This window comes from Geotrypetes seraphini, chromosome 7 (assembly GCF_902459505.1).
Source record: "Geotrypetes seraphini chromosome 7, aGeoSer1.1, whole genome shotgun sequence".
NCBI classification, from domain to species: Eukaryota; Metazoa; Chordata; class Amphibia; order Gymnophiona; family Dermophiidae; genus Geotrypetes; species Geotrypetes seraphini.
In genome coordinates this window covers 57,023,182-57,041,375 of record NC_047090.1, presented here as the reverse complement: position 1 = coordinate 57,041,375, position 18,194 = coordinate 57,023,182, and the positions used below count along the sequence as shown (strand labels likewise).

At 38.4% G+C, this 18,194-nt stretch overlaps 1 protein-coding gene across 2 annotated transcripts in view; it reads left to right on the top strand.

Annotated features, from left to right (window-relative positions):
- The window catches only part of FBLN1 (fibulin 1), a 338,157-nt gene that overhangs the window by 148,781 nt on the left and 171,182 nt on the right, over window positions 1–18,194 (top strand). For both annotated transcript variants that reach the window (XM_033951176.1, XM_033951177.1), the window contains exons 8-10: window positions 5,750–5,887; window positions 10,948–11,091; window positions 14,274–14,402. In XM_033951176.1, the coding sequence (XP_033807067.1) occupies window positions 5,750–5,887; window positions 10,948–11,091; window positions 14,274–14,402 (411 nt within the window). The remainder of the gene's footprint in view (window positions 1–5,749; window positions 5,888–10,947; window positions 11,092–14,273; window positions 14,403–18,194) is intronic.

Here is an 18,194-nt window from a genome sequence, read left to right as displayed (position 1 = left end):
GAAGTTTTACAAGCTCTTTTGAAAGTAAAAGGTAAATATAATGAATTAACTTCAAAAATGATAAGAAAAGATTTGTTTTCCAAACAAACGGTGTATTATGGAAATTCTAATAAGGCGGGAAAATTATTAGCAAATTATCTTAAGGCAAAAAAAAGGAGAACTAATATTAATGGAATAAAAGATGATAATGGTATAATAACAAATCAAACAAATATAATATTAAAACAATTTTTAAATTTTTATAAGGATCTATATTCTTCCGAACCTTATTTGGAGAAACAAAAAGATGGAAAAAAATTTTTAGATTTAATAAATGGACCTAAGATTCCTGATCATATAAAACGAAGTTTAGAAGAACCTATATCATTAAAAGAATTAGAAACAGCATTGAGATCTCTTAGAGTTGGATCCGCTCCAGGTGGTGATGGTTACACAGTAGAATTTTATAAAACATTTCAAAATATCCTCTCCCCACATTTATTAAAATTATATCAGACACAACTTATAAAAGGTAATATAAAAGGTACTATGGCTGAATCAATAATAATTGTTTTGCCTAAGCCAAATAAAGATCCTACTTTGGTTTCAAACTACAGGCCTATATCTCTGATAAACGTTGATAATAAACTTTTGGCGAAAATTTTGGCTTTGAGATTAGCCAAAGCTCTCCCACATATTATAGATATGCATCAAACGGGTTTCGTTGCTAAAAGACATTCCTCCAATAACTCTAGACTATTATTTCACATGCTAAACTTGTCAAAAAAAATGGATGAACCGGCTTTTACAGTTTCATTAGATGCTGAGAAAGCATTTGATAGGGTAGAATGGAATTTTATGTATCAGGCTTTAGAATGGTTTGGTATAGGTTCTGGATTTATACAAATGGTAAAAACATTGTATAGCTTCCCGATTGCAAGATTAAATATTAATAATAAGATATCTGATGGTTTTCAATTGCAGAGGGGAGTTAGACAAGGTTGTCCTTTATCTCCTTTGTTATTTGATGTTGTATTAGAACCCTTATTGTTAGCAATACAGCAAACGAGGGAGATACAAGGAATTCCATATTCAGATATGGAATATAAAATTTCGGCTTATGCTGATGATATTTTGCTTTATTTGAGAAATCCAGAGTCTACCTTATCTTCTTTATTGGAATTAATTGATAAGTTTGGCAAATTTTCAGGTTATAAAATTAATTGGAATAAATCTGAAATTATACCCTTGAATGTTTACTGTGTAAAAGGATTATTTGATATTTTTCCATTCATATGGAAAGAAGAAGGATTTAAATATCTAGGCATTCAAGTTAAAAAAACAATTGAAGATACTGTAAAAGAAAATGAAAAATATGTATTAAAAAAAGTAATGGAGTTATGTGAACAATGGAACCCATTACATATATCTTGGTGGGGCAGAGTTCAAACTATTAAAATGATGATGTTGCCTGTGGTTTGCTACCAAATGAGTATGATACCTATTTATTTTCAGGGGTCCTTTTATAAAAAGCTTAATAGAATTTTAACAAAATTTCTTTGGCTTGGTAAAACACCTAGAATAGCTTTAGTAACCTTACAAAAATCAATTAAGGAGGGAGGGGTAAATTTTCCAAATTTCTATAGGTACCATCAAGCCTATATTCTACGTCAGGGTATGTATTGGATCCTCCCAGAACTTATAGATAATGCACCGGATTGGTTATATTTGGAATGGCGCCTTATGTTTCCCCTAAATTTAGTTCATTTACCAAGTATTAATATACCTAAAAGATACAGAGAAAATAAAATAATAATGGATACTTGGAAAACATTGAGATTTATTGATAAATTAACACCCATCCCAATATATAAATCAACTAATCAATCCATATGGATAAACTCCAAGATCAAAATTGGCGGAGCTCAAATCCTTTGGAAGAACTGGATTATTGCAGGAATTAGATCTCTAGATGATATTATTTCAGAAGGTAAACTGCTGGATTTTTCACAATTGCAACATAGATTTGGTCTTAATAAAACACAAAGTTTTAAATGGTTGCAATTGAAGCAGGCCATTCAGGTTGGGTTCCCTGAATGGAAATCATTAAACAATCAATATAGTTTAAAATTCTTATGCTTTAAAGCAGACTTCCTAGGACATCAAGCCGCATTGTGGTATAAATTAATATCTGGATATTTGAATAAAAAACCAAAAAATGGTCTAAGAGACATTTGGAGCATTGAGATTGGACATCAAATTAATGCATCTCAATGGCCACTAATTTGGTCTTGGAGAATGGGATGTACAGTGTCAGCGTCTATGAGACAAACATGGTTCTTTTTATTACATAGAGCTTTTTGGACCCCTACTCGTTTACAAAAACTAGACAGTTCTAAGTCTAATAAATGCTGGCACTGTAATCTAGAACCAGGGACATTAGATCATTTATTATATCATTGTCCTTATATTAAAATTTTTTGGAATTCAATTTGGCCACAAATTAATAAATTAATGGAAAATCATATTGCAATATCATATGATACAATTTTATTTGGAACAATGATGAGAAAAAAAAGTCAAATTTCACCAGAAAATAATAAGCTTTTATTAATTATGACAGGGGTTGCCATTCAACATATAACTAACAATTGGAAAAATTACAACAACCTAAATTACACATTTTGGTGGAATACAATATGCCATATTTTTAAAATGGAAAGAACAATAGCAATACAAAAGGGGACATATAATAAATTTATAAAAATATGGGGGCCATTGACAAAATACTGTAATGATTAAATAATGGAATACTTTTTCTTCTTTTCTTCTTTTAGAGATTTTTTTTTTTTTATGACACACATATAGGGGGGGTAAGGAAAACAAATTATATATAATAAATTATAATATATGATACAAAATGTAACATATGATTAAAAAATAATAGAAGGGTGGGGGGAGGGAAAATGAATAAAATTTATCCAGAATATATTGTATTAGATATAAATATGTTATTGAATAATTATCAATTATATTCTAATATGTTGTATACTTTTATAAAATTTGAAAATATTATATTAAAGCAATAAAAGGGTGGGGGGAGGGTGAAGGGGAAAATCAAATCCAGACATACATTGTGTTAGATATAAAAGTGATACCATGCATTTATCAACTGTATTTTATTATTATGTACACTTTTTGTAAAATTTGAAAATAAAAATATAATGGAAAAAAAAAAAAAAAAAAAAACTTTCTAAAAACATTATAGGAATACATTTGGGAAATCAAAGGGCTTAACCAAAAGTTCATTTTTCCTAATTGGAAGGCAAATGTCTTATTCAAAAATCTCCTGAAACAACAAGCCTTAACAGAAGTGTACATAAACATAAAATCGTTACGGGTATTTTTTTGATGATCTGTAAAAGTGAAATTGGGAGGATAAGTACCCCGGGGCCAGATCAAAAAGAGCTTTAAAGCAAAAACAGCCTAATTTAAAAAGGATGCGTGCTTCAAAAGGTAACCAATGCAATTGCTGATAAAAAAGGACTGATATGGTCATATTTCTTTAGGCCAAAAATTAGGCGAACTGCCGTATTCTGTAATAATCAAATATGATTTAAATTTTTCTTATAGGATGCCAGATAGATAATATTACAGAGTACATAGCAGAAAACATAGAAGAAGGAAGAACTAATTAAAAACTAAAGTACATAAGAAAAGCATAAGAAAAATAACTATAATATTATCATTTCTTTGAGACTGTAGTTAAACCATTTAAAAATTGCGAGAACAACAAAGTTTTCAGGAATTTACAAAATAATTGCTGCTGGCCTCAAAGCCTAATGAACTTTTATAGGATCACACTTAGCACCACACTAGTGTGATCATGCTATGTGATCATGTGATCAGGCCAAGCGGTCACTACCCATCACCTTTCCACTTCTCAGGATATTCCAATCTTCTTTCTTGTTGCTTTGTTCTTCAGGACTCACTTCAGTCACACTGTTCTAAAAACATATACGACCTTCCTGGTCTCTTGGGCCACCTCTTCACCGGTCCCTCTGGTCACCACCAGTCACTCACTTTCGGGTCACCTCTCTGGGTTAGCAGGCTGCTTGCTATTGGGTCCTCTTGACAGCTCCCGGTACCATTTACCGGTCTCTAAGGGCCATATTCTATAAACGATGTCTTGATTGTAGCGGTGGTAGGCTTCCTACCGCTGTCTAACCAGCCAATCAGGATGTACATTTTCTTTAAAAATACAACAATCCGAGACAGTTCGCCTTTACTGTAGGCATCTGTCGCTGTTGAGGGAGATTCGTAGGGAAGCTTAAGCTTGCCCAAGGCTTGGGGTGGGCGTGGTTTTGCCCAGAGGTGGCCTTAGGCGAGCATAAGCAGCCCTAGGCGTCTCCCTAGGGCCGCGATAGGTGTCTGAAACGTAGGACATTGAAATGCTGGCCTACATTTCAATTAGACACGGCTGCTAAACTGATTTCAACAAGGAAATCTCCCTGCCGTGATCAGCTGAGCGGCAAAGGCAGGGAACCTCCGAGCCCCACCGCAAGTTGACTAGCAGGAGGGATGCCCACTCCCTCTCGCTTCCACCCCCGAACCCCCACATACTGTCTGTGGCAGAAAGAATGCCCACTCCCTGCTGCCGCAAACTGAAATAATCCCCGGCAGGAGGGATGCCCAAACCCTCCTGCCGGCACCCCTCCCCCCACATCCCTGGCAGGAGGGAGTGGCTTTAGGTATCAGGCCAATTTGAGCCTTAGGCCCCTTTCCAGTGCATCCTAGGGTAGGGGTAGGCTCGCCATTTTGAAGAAGTGGGCCTGGTAGCTGGAGGGAGTAGGCATCCTTCCAGCCAGCCTTCCTGTTTAAGATAAGGGGGGAAGATGTCCAGGTAAGCTTTGGGGAGGGGGATCGGGGGGAGGGTGCCATCAGTAGGGAGTGAGCATCCCTCCTGCCAGGGATGTTAGGGTGGTGCCAGCAGGAGAGAGTGGGACTGGAAGCATTCCCAAGGTGTACTGATTTTCCATTTTGACCAGAAAAAAATTATGTAGCACTCTTATATGGTTAAGTATCACTTAGGGGTTGATATTTAGCTCGCAGCGCTCAGTATTTTGCCTGGAAATTTAATGCCAGGCCATGTCTGGGTTTCGGCATTAAATGTCTGGGTTTACGTAACTGGCTAAAGCATAGCCGGTTATATATGATATTCAGTACTTAATTGCTTAAGGGGCACTGCATAAAGATAGGACTGACTATTATGCAGTTCTGTTTATGCAGTTACCTTGGCTTGTTAAAAGCTGAATATCAGCACTTAATGCCCCCAAAGTAGCCAGTTTTGAGATAGGAATTAATCGGACATTTTCAGAGGCACTGACCAGTTAAGTGCCACTGAAAATGACTGGTTAGCCCTGAACAAGCGATTTAACCAGCCAGGAGCCATTTCTGGCTGGTTAAATTGCTTTGATAATCGACCCATAAATTTTTAGGTGAAATTGTGCACATAATTTATCCAGATAAGTTACCTACTCATTGACATTTTGATACTGGCTTCACTGCCCCCCCCTACCCTCTCCTTTTTTGAAGCCGTGTTAGCGTTTTTTATCACCAGCTGTGGCAGTAAAAGTTCCGAAGCTCAAATGTCCTGAAAGTGTCAGAGCTTTTATCACTACGGCCAGTGATAAAAAAAAAACCTATGTACTTTAAAATAAAACCCCAGCAACCTTCATTCACCTTTTTTGTTTCTTTCTTGATCTTCCAGATATTGATGAATGTATGACTGGCACTCATAACTGTCTTCCTAGTTTTATCTGTCAGAACACTCCAGGATCATTCCGCTGTAAACCAAAATTACAGTGTCAGAGTGGCTTTATCCAAGATGCATTGGGCAATTGCATTGGTAAGATCTTCTATGAATAACATAGTTAGATAATATACTTGTAGATGTGCCTGATTTCTTATTATTTTGCTCTTCAATCTACATTTCCTGATATTTGGCAGCCTGTTATTCTTTTTCTAGAAATGCTATTGCTATTGTAAGACAAGAAAGGAAAGCATTCAGAGCATGGCTCTTGAAATTTTTTCTAATCCCTCTACGTGTGTGTGAAGTTATATGTATGTATTGTTTGCATCTGTGTTGTCTCTGTGTGTTTGTGTTCTGAATTGTCTCTCTATGGATCTGTTTTACAAAGCCACGCTACCAGCTGCTGCATGGTAATGGCCCCAAAGCCCATAGAGATTTAAAGGGCTTTGGAGCTGTAGCTGCGCGGCTTTGTAAAACAGGCTGTATGTGTCTTTGAACTTAGGGGCAGGAGGAAGGGCAGTTTAAGTGGAGTGGATCCCATACATTATCTTTTTGGAAATAATAGTAGTATCTGTCAACAAATTTCAAAGAATGGGTAGTAAGGGGTGCTATTGTCCCAAAGTATTACTATGCTTCTTTGCTGCTAGGAGGCAGTACATTTAGTAACCAGTAGCAAACTGCACCGTCACGGAGGGGGGGAGGGGGATAATGAAGTCCCCGTGGTCTACCTTCTAAAGCAGGGATCTCAAAGTCCCTCCTTGAGGGCCGCAATCCAGTCGGGTTTTCAGGATTTCCCCAATTAATATGCATTGAAAGCACATAGATCTCATGCATATTCATTGGGGAAATCCTGAAAACCCGACTGGATTGCAGCCCTCAAGGAGGGACTTTGAGACCCCTGTTCTAAAGTAAGAGGCTCTTTAGAAGTATAATGTCAGTTGTGAAAATGAATAGTTGTTAAAGAACATCTCCTGAAGAAGCTCCAAGGGGAGTGAAACGGGGACACTCCGTTGAGCAAGAACGGTTTCACTATTTGAAACAAGCACTATAAGACCATCGTTCCAACACCCAAAATTGGAAAGAGAAAGAACTTGCACTATATCTTTGAGTAAAAGCGATGCATATTTAGTGCTGTATAGTGTGGAACAATTGGGACTTTCATCAATTTAACTACTATTAATTTTATATATTAAGAAAAGGGGAAAATTAACGCAAGTCTTTTTATATAATTAATTAATTAATTAACATTTTTGTAAGTGTAGGGGAATATAAGAGACCTGTGATAGCCCATGAAGTGGTTGTATTGATAAGACAAGTTCTAATTCAAACAGCCGTGGGCACTTGAGGTCACTGCTCCCCAAAATACTAATTATTAAAAAGAAAAAAGGAAGAGTGTACTTTCCATGTTTACCATAGTAGAAGGGTGATGTGACTTCATGACATCCCACTTCATCCATTATGAAAGATATACAGTCCATTCACTAAGTTTCAAAATAGGGATTGAATTGTGACAGCAGGGTAGTGAGGCACAGCAACAAGGTTGGGGGATGATGATAGGGAAAGCATATGCAGCATGCCTCATAGAATTATTTCCCATCCCTTTTTCTTACCGGTATTTATATATTTATGTGTATGTGTTTATTTGTATATTGTGTCTTTTTATAGGTATGTGTGTGCCTATGTGTGCATGTATGTCTGTGTATGTTTCTCTTTATATCTAAATTTTGTCCGTGCGTATGTCTGTATATCTGAGGGTGTTCTGCCCCCATATTCAGGAAGGCGGGCTGTTTATATTAAGCAGATTTAGTATCTGTACCTTTAAGTCAAGTTCCCAGTGTTCATTGCTCTTGTATGGTGGGCTGGCCTCCCTTTCTGCTATCTCCTGCTCTGTACTGAATTTAGTTAGCAGCCCCTCCAGGATTCTAGCTTCACGTGCTTGTTGAGAGCACTGTTCCCCATCAAGTTTTTACCTTTAATGCTGCTAGTTTCCAGAATGCACATTTAGTATGGTTAGTGTCTAAAGTACAACATTATTTTCAACAAGTGTTGCATACACTCTGTTTCCTTAGCCTTTGGGATACACTGGTAGAGTGTTGGACTGTTTGTAGAAGGCTAATTCTTTTAAAGAAACTGAGCTGTAAGTTTATTTTCTTTCTTTTTTTATTTTTGAGCTATGTGTTAAAGAAAACTGCTTAAGGAATTAAAGGCTAGATTCATAAAGAAAACCAATCGTGCACCGATCAGTTTGCTCCCCCTTTGTGACCAGATTTCCCTCGGGCCCCATTCACTAACCTCTCCTGAGATCCACTAACCTCTCCTGAAATCCACTTCGAATCCATGCATGCAAAGTAGGCAGGGACGCGATTCACAACCCAAAATTTCACATACGACTGGGCTGGCCTATCAACTGAAGAAGCGACTGCTGGGGACTAGTCGAAAATGTCTTTCCAACTCTGGAAGCCCTGCTCTCTGCCCTGCTTGCCACCCTTTCCTGCCTGCTCGCCCTGAATCGCCGCATCATCACCCCGGTTTTCTCCTGCCTTTCTTCCCCGAATCTCTCCTGCCCTTCCCCTCCCTGCAAGCCCAGGGCTAAAAACTAATAATAAAAGTTAAAGTTAAAAAAAAAAAAGATCGCAGCTCCAACGGGCATGCACAGGCCATCTACATGCATTTGTGGGGATCGCAGAAAAGCGATCCATGCCAGCAGATGGGGGCGTTCCTCCGATCGCCCCCATCTTTATATTTTAGTTTGCTGAATTCGTCGGACCTGCCCGGATCAGGCCCTATTGGGCAGGTTGGTGAATCTGACCCTAAGAGGCAAATTCTGTCCATAAAGGAATTAAGAGGCAAATTCTATCAGTAAATTAGTTTCAGTTTTGAGCTTTAACAAGTTCATAATTGAAAAAAAAAAAAAATTAATTAGGCGATAGGCGCCGAGCTTCTTAGGCGCAAATCTACAAAAGATAGGCACCTATCGCATGGCTCCTAACTATGTCTAATGCCAAAGTAGGCGTGTTTAGGGACGAAAGACCTAGGTACTTAGGCATAAGTATAGGACTTAGGCACTTATAGGGGTCCTTTTATCAAGCTGCAGTAGGGGTTTAACACGCAGAATACCACGCGTTAAACCGTCTGCCGCGCTAGCCGCTAACGCCTGCATTGAGCAGGCATTATTTTTGTTTGGCCGACCGCAAGGGTTAGCGCATGATGAAATGTCCGACGCGCTAACCCCACTAGCGCGGCTTGATAAAAGGACCCCATAATGTAGACCTTTGAAATTCTGACCTACATTACAAGCACCTACGTTAGAAACCAGTAGGTGTGATTCTGTAAAATGCGCCCAAGCATGATTGACATGCAATAGGCCTCTACATTATATATTTTTAGACGCCATTTATAGAATTTCCCCGTAAGAGTCTAGTCTTATAATGTTCTGGAAATCACAGTGCTAATGAGTTTAAGCTGTTGATTATCCTCAAGAAGAGCTCAGAAACAGAGAATGTATATATGTGAGAGGAACCTGCTGCAGTGTGGGTGGCTTAAGAGAAGATAGTGTACATCACAGCATTGGTCAAGTGAAACAGGCTATTAAAGCCAAAAAAAACAAACACCATCCTTTAAAGAATGGAAAAAGGATCCAAATGAAGAAAATAACTTTTTTCAGAAGGCCTCTGAGGGAATCCTTGGGATCATTGAATCATCAAGTAGTATAAGGGGCACTCAGGAAGGATACGTAGTGGAATTTAGATATCCTGCATGGAGGTCCAAATCCCAATTTTACAAAGGCAGAATATGGACAAGGGAGATTAGTGTGTGGGTGTTTTGTGTAGGACTAGAGAGAGCCCTGAATTTGGATTTCTAACACCGATTACAGAAGGTCTAAACAGATGGACATCAGTATTTAGACCTGGTACTTGTCACATCCAGATTACAGAAAGGTGTTCTGATTGAGCAGTTCTCCACTGAATGGAGAATAAAGGAAGTCATGGTAGGAATTTTTCTGTCCCCAGAGTACTCATAATTTAAAAAAAAAAAACAAAACAAAAATTAGAAATATTTGCAGTGGAACTTGAACCGACAACCTTTGCATCAGCTCTGGTTCTCAGTTGGCTCTTTTAACCATTGCGATATTTCTGTACATCATATCATGTCTTGTGACCATTTTATAATATGGGCACTCCTCTGCTGCTACACAGTTGTCTGTATCCCTCATTTTGCCCTGTTCATAATTTGGACATTTCAGTTTGTAAAATGAATGTTGATGCTGGACATTTCCAGCATATGAATGTCCTTTCTAAATGCCCTTCTAAGTGTCTGGATAAAGTTAGGGCAGCAAAGAGACTGTCCTAATTTTATTCCGCTAGTTATTTAGGCACTAGCTTGAATGTCAACCATGACCTAGATAACTTCTGATGCCCACCTATGATTGGAGTATTTAATGCCAGTGCCCCAAAAGCCCAGAAATGAATATCAAGTGCCAATTCAGCCTGTGGCAGTAACTTTAAATTCATTGACTGCTGCGGGCTTCATATCAGGTGGTTGTGAATATAGAAGTAATTAGTGAAGAGCATTGACTAGAAGCAGGAGAAATAGAGACAGATAAAATGAGGTTGTAAGGGGAGGGACAAAAAGCTGAGAGAGAGACTTGCCAAAGACAGGAAAAGTTAACTCAGAAAAAATTAAATACACAACAAAAGAAAAGAAGGTAAAATAAAATAAAATTTTATTTATATACCGCGTTACACCGTGAAGTTCTATGCAGTTAACAGGAATTAAATAGATCAATGAAGATACAAAAAGTACTAAAGAGATAAAGGAAAAGCGTGAAAGACAAAGCAAATAAATAAAAATAATTAGAAACTTTGTTTTCTGAAATTAATTTGCACAGATTTGAACTATTTGATTGTCTTCTAGGTAATGTTATCATAGTTCATATATGCTTGTCAGAATCAGCTATTCCCAACCCCTTTGAATACTTAGCATAAGATCTTTTGCTTTTGGTCAGAATCATGTAACCGTGGGATAAGAAACTTATGACATGGGAACAAAATGGCACCAACAATATACTGAGATGGGTGACACCATTTATATCACAAATGCTTAAAAATAATTTATGAACAGAAAGTTTAATTGAAATTGTTTATGCACTGGTCTAGATATCAACGAATGCACAAGTGGCAGCATGCCCTGTCCTGCCGGGCATACTTGCGTTAATACAATGGGCTCCTTTGTATGCCAGAGAAATGTGCTGAACTGTGGTCGAGGCTATCACCTCACAGCAGATGGAACAAAATGTGAAGGTGGGTTACAGAATAATCTTATTTCCTTTTCCACATCTTTTGTGAGTAGAGCATAGCTCTCAACAATTTTTTAAGTCATTTCATATAGGATCATAATATTTTCATGTTGAAAAACTGACCAAACAAAAGAAAAGGGATTCAGCGATGCAGCAAAATCTGTGTAGCAAAAAGATAGCACATGGACCTCAAGAATGGGTATGAAGAAAAATTTTTATTAAAAGACCCAACCCCGGCTGTGTTTCAGCAAAAGCTTGCTTCTTGGGTCTATAAGATAAACAATACAACATCAGTGTATGCAAAAAGGGTTCCTTTTACTAAGGTGCGGTAGCCATTTTAGCACGCGCTAAACACTAACGAGTTCTAAAGCATCCATTATATCCTATGGACAAGCTGGCGTGCTAAAACAGCTACCGCATCTAAGTAAAAGGACTACAAAATCATAAGAACATAACGTAATAATAGCCTTACTGGATCAGACCAATGGTCCATCAAGCCCAGTAGCCCGTTCTCACAGTGGCCAATCCAGGTCACTAGTAATAATAATAATAACTTTATTTTTGTATACCGCAGTACCACAATAGTTCAGAGCGGTTTACAGAGGAAGAGACTGTACACAGACAGCGATGTTACATACAAGACATTCAGATTAGCTTAGCAGTTGGGATTAGTCAGGTATATCCAGAAGCATATCAGGGATACGAGGCAGAGATACAAGGCAGGAAGGGAGTCAGAGAAATTTGTCAAAGAGATAGGTTTTAATTGATTTCCTGAAAGTTTGGTAGGAGGGTGAATTTGAAATGAGGGTGGTTAGACATTTATTCCATTTGCCTGCTTGGAATGACAGAGATCTATTAAGGAATCTCTTGTAGATGCCCTTTAAGAACGGGAAGGCAAACAGGTAGGCATTACGTGTGCCTGAGAATTCAAAATGATCTGACAGGTAGATAGGGGAAGAGCCTGTTAAAGTTTTGAAGCAGAGGCAAGCAAATTTGAAGATGATCCTTGCCTCCATCGGCAGCCAGTGCAGTTTTCTGTAATAAGGGCTTACATGATCTAGCCAAAACCCACAGAGTAGAAATATTCCATGCTACCAATACAGGGCAAGCAGTAGCTACCCCCATGTCTTTCTCAATAACAGACTATGGACTTTTCCTCCAGGAACTTGTCCAAACCTTTCTTAAAACCAGTTACACTATCCATTCTTACCACATCCTCTGGCAACGCGTTCCAGAGCTTAACTATTCTCTGAGTGAAAAAAAAAATTTCCTCCTATTGGTTTTAAAAGTATTTCCCTAGTCTTTGTAATTTTTGACAGAGTGAAAAATCGATCCACTTGTACCAGTTCTACTCCACTCAGGATTTTGTAGAGTTTAATCATATCTCCCCTCAGCCGTCTAATAGAAAAAGTTCCAATTCAAATAATATTGTAAAATTACCATACAATTCACTAAAAATGGTTAGACCTTCAATGTTCTGGCATGAAGTGCTGTATTTTACTTGTACATAGTCAAGACAAAAAATGAATAAGAGTACAAATAAATCATATAATTACTAGCCATGATTATTATTTGATGGATTCCAGGGTAATATGATTCAACATATGCCCAGTTGTAATAAACCTTGAAATCCACAAATATGAAAATTAAGAGATGCGCTTTGAATTATAATGTACAAACATAGAACAGTATGTACATAAAGATGAGAGGTATAAAAATGCAATATAAAATATTACTAAAATATATGTAACCACTCAAATATGAAAAGTTGAAAAGGGAGGGGGAATATTTGATGAGTTAGAATTTGATGATATATTAAGTGATGTTAAAGTATAAAATGATTGTATTTTATGTTACACTTATTGTGAGTTTTAAAAATGAATAAAGATTTATAAAAAAAAAAAAAGAAAAGATGAATGAATAAATAAATGAATAAAAATGAATAAATATAGCAAATTCAACGTTTTATCAATGATAGGGCCAAAATGAACCTAGAGCACTGAAATGTGCATGCAAAACAATGCATTCAGTTATAACATAAATCAAATATAGGACTTGACATTATTTACATAAAAATCTGTATTTATATTTAAATTTTTCACATAGCAGATGTCTACAATGCTTAGTTTTTCCATCTATGGGACTAAAACAAATGTTATGCATATTAAAGTATACTTAAAAGACACCAAAATATAAGTTGGGCATGCCCTAGGACATTGCAGGAAAGTTAACTCCCTAGACTCCACCAAAAATATATAAACCTCAAATCTAAATTTTTAAGATAAGGAGAACCCTAAGCGTGAGTTTGAAAGCTTTAAAGAGTGACTCAAAGAGCAGCTCTAGTGCTTAGAATAGCAAAGCCAGCAAACACTGAGCAGAGATTACCACTCACTGCCAGCCGTTCACCATCATCTGGATGCTCCTGTGTGCTTTAAAGTGTAAGTCAAGTGCAAACAATGTGCAATAAATAAATATATATAAAAGTGGAAGACAAAAAGTTCACTGTCCTGCAATGCCCTGAATGCCTAACCCACTGACCTGAATGAAATGAAATGAAAAAATTAGTCACTTGTCCTTCCAGTTACTTAGCTGAATAAAGGTGCTGTAGTCAAATAGTAGCAAGGAGAGTCCAGCCTTTTTGCCTTGCCTGCCTGGAATCACTCTGACCTACAGTCGTGTTGGCCTGTTCGGTTCCTGAGGAAGGGGCTATTGCCCTGAAACCCTGCTAGGTTGAGCAGTGTTGAAAGAGGATTGCACCTTAACTTTGGTCTTTGATCCAAAAAAATGTTGGACTCTCCTTGTATCACCATAATTACTCATGTAGTCCGTTGTGAACTTCATGGAGGTATTGGCGGTATACAAATAATTGTGTTTTAATAAAATTGTTCACAATGCATTAAAATCTTTTAAAACGTGCTTTTCCACTTAGGCCTATATTCTATAAACGGTTCCTTAACTTAGGTGCCAGTAGGCGACCTACCGGTGCCTAAGTTAAGTGTAAAACACCATTTAAAAGTGCTTTTAAAATGAATGTGTAAATGAAATTATAGAAAGCCACTTGACTTTCAGGAAAACAAATTTAGCCCTGTGTATACCACTGGCAAATATGAGGTCTAGCTACTATTTTGACTTTATTCACACTAAAAATATGAGAAAATGAACGTATATATGCTTACTGTCTTCTAGATGTGAATGAATGTTCAGGCCCTTCTCATCCATGTGGAGAAGGTCATGTTTGTATTAATACCCCAGGTACTTTCCGCTGTGAGTGCAAGCTGGGTTACTATTTTGATACCATCAGTAGATCTTGTATTGGTAAGTCCTGTGTATACAGTTTCATGTTAAATATGACAAATGTATGCCTACAAATATAAGAAATATATGGTTTATCTTTTCGATGGCCAATATTATAGAATCATATGCAAACAGATTACAGATACTGTAGAAATTGTCTATAGTGTTCATATAGTTAAAAAATAGAAAAAGAAAACACTTGGAGGGGCATAATCAAAAGATACGTCTAAGCCCGTTTTGGGCCTAAGTCGCTAGTTGCCCAAAGTCGGACATGGGAAAAGGTCCATTTTTGAAAAATACATCCAACATTTTTTTTTCTTTTTTTCCGAAAATCGTCTATGTCCAGCCGTCTGATCGTCCAGACCGCTAAGTCGTCCATCTTTAAAGCCTATTTTCATCCAAAAATTTGTCCAAATCATAAACACCTAGTAAAAGACCTTTTGGACATGGGCGGGGTCAGCAAAGTGAGGGCCTGGACACCCAAACATTGCACCAGAGTAGTGGGGTATCTTATAGGGCACTGCTGTGAACTTCACAAAAAGAGTTCCACATGCACATCTCACCACAACAACCTTTTAGGTCATGGTGAGTCCCCCAAAACACCCCCAGAACAGACTAGACCCACCTGTCTACCACCCCAATAGCCCTTATGGCTGCAGGTGCCACTTATATGGCAGTACATAAGGGTTTGGGGGGCTTTTGGGGGGTGCACGTTTCACCATGCATGCAGTGGTTAGAGTGCCTTATGGGCCTGGGTCCTCCTCTCCATGGTTCACTAGCCCACCCCCCCAGACCACTTAAGCCACCTCTGTGCAGCTCTACTACGCTTTCCTATGCCAGGCTGCCAGGTGCTGATGTTCTGGAGGCAGATATGTAAATTTGTTGTTATGATTTTTATGGCATTTGGGGAGGTCAGTGATCACTGGGGGAGTGTGTAGGGGTCTGTACTTTGTCCCTACAGTGGTTATCTGGTCATTTTGGATACCTTCTTGTGACTTAGACCTGGTTTTAGATGGCCTAAGTCACAGCGTCCAAGTTCCATCTAGGAAGTGTTGTAAAACATTGATTTTTCTTTTTCTTTGTATAATTGAAATGATTACCACTTTTTGGATTGTCTGTTACAATTTGAAAATTCAATAAAAAGAAAGACAGAAAATTCTGAATACATGATATGCTCCTGCTTATCACTTCTTCTGGTAGCGCATTCCATGTATCCACCACCCTCTGTGTGAAAAAGAACTTCCTGGTGTTTGTTCTAAACCTATCCCCTTTCAATTTCTCCGAGTGCCCCCTTGTACTTGTAGTTCCCATAATTTGAAAAATATGTCCCTATCTACTTTTTCTACACCCTTCATGATTTTGAAGGTTTCTATCATGTCCCCTCTAAGTCTCCGCTTTTCCAGGGAGAAAAGCCCCAGCCTTTTCAGTCTGTCAGTATATGAGAGGTCCTCCATACCCTTTATTAGCTTAGTTGCTCTTCTCTGGACTCTCTCAAGTACCGCCATGTCCTTCTTGAGGTACGGCGACCAGTACTGGACACATTACTCCAGGTGCGGGCGCACCATTGCACGATACAGTGGCAGGATGACTTCCTTCGTCCTTGTTATGCCCAGGGGGTAAATGGACTCAGCATAATACGTGACATGTCTCCTCAAGTCTGCTTATCTGACCTCTTTTTGTTACCTTGACAACACCAAAAGGATAGTAAAGACAGATGGCCTCTGTAACACCTTCTTGATAGCATCAAAGAGACAGTGCAACACCTATCCTGACTTCCTTTATTTGAGTGACAACTGGATAGCATCAAAGAGACAATAAACTGCAACACCTCCTTGCTTATTTGAGATCCTGACCTCTTTGATCTCCACAGGACAGTAAGACCAGATGGTCTCTACAATAACCTTGCTTATCTGAGATCTGACCTCCTTGATCTCAAAAGGACAGCTGAGCTAACATCCTGACCTCCTTGCCGCTCAAATAACATCAGTAAAGACAGATAGGAAACTACATCAAAAAGAAAGGGACGGTGACAAGTATCTGCTATCTTGACCTTTTTGACCTAGGAGTTGCCAAAACAAATAACAAAGGACCAGTACCAGCTGTCTTACTAAGAGGCAAGCAGTTTTCCCAGCTTTTCACCCAATATAAAAGACGGGACTTGCCTCTAACCTTTGAATCCATGATGTTTGGAGGGAGAATCCACGTCACAAGGGACAGTCCTTTGGTCCACCCATCTATCTATTGCAGGGATTCCCAATGGTGAAGATGGTCGTTATATGGGGTCAAGGTGATGCTGACTTGCCTCTAACCTTGGAACCCAAGACGTCTCCAGGAATACAGAATCCATGATGTTTGGAGGGAGAATCCACGTCTCAAGAGACAGTCCTTTGGTCCACCCATCTATCTATTGCAGGGATTCCCAATGATGAAGATGGTCGTTATATGGGGTCAAGGTGATGCTATTTTATATTTAATTCTTATATATGTATAATAAAGTGTTATTGTTTATGCTTTATATTGTCTGTGTGCTTTTCTGAGTGTCACTGATCATCCCACTTGGCAGAATAAGTGGCGGAACAAATTGGTACCAGAAGTGGGGTTGATCAAATGTCGTCAGAAAAGCTAACTAGAAAACAAAGGGTGGAGGAGCAGGCTCCCAATACCTCCATACCAAATGGGAATGACAGTATAGGTAAATTAATGGCCACTGAATGGTCTGTAGAAGCAGGATTGAGTGAATCCTGTACTTTTGGAAGTGGGGATCCACATGAATTATGTACCTCCTTACAAAAGGTGAAAATCTCAAAAGGAGAAGAGCAAGAAGGAATTTCTAGACAAGGAAGGATGATTTTGTCAGACTGGAGGAATTTGCATGAAGCTAAACAGGAATTACAATTGAAATTAGAAGAGCTGGAAAAGAAAAGGAATAATCAACAGCATGCCATTACAATGCTACAATGTCAGAATAAGTTGTTAATGGATAAGGTAGAAACCTATCAAAATGTAACAGAAAAGTCAGCTATGCGATATGCACGATATAAATACAAGAAACGGAGGTGGAAAGTGAGTTACAGAAAAGTTAAAATCTTAATTTATCATCTGCTGAATGATTGGAATCCAAACAAACGGGATGGGAATATTTGGGATTCAAATTCTAATAACAGTGAGGAGGATATAGGTGTTGAAGGAGAACAGGCAGAAAGTTTAGAAGCAAAGCCTGTGAGGAAACAAAGGTTACAGGGAAGTCTACAAACAGGAGAAAATCTAACTAGAAATAATGTTATGGAGGATGTTACTCCACATGAAATCATGGATACGATGGCACGCTTTACACAGCGGCCCGGGGAGCCACTAATACAATGGGTAATTCGGGTACAGGAGTTGGGCGCAGCAGGGATTATGTTAGATGCCACAGACGCCCCTAAATTTGTTCCAATTAGTCAAGAAGCAGCAGTACAAGATGCGCTACGGGAGGATCCCGATCCGACAAATTACAACCAATGGTCTTTATTAGAGGTAATTGGTAAGGGTGTCACGAGGCGATATCCCCTTGAATCTGACTGGCCTTCCAATGATAAAGTTTGGTATACATTGAAAGATGCACAAATGAGAATTAAGGAAGAGGCTATGAAGGTAGCTTTAGTAATAGGTCACGCTGACACATATATGTCATTACCTTTTACTGTATCCATGAGAAATAAAATTATCAGGTATGCTGCACCGGCATACAAACAGGTAATTATGACTCTGTTGATCAATCAAACAGACAGGTCTATTTTGGAAGTCTTGGAAGCGGTCCGACAGTTAGGAGAT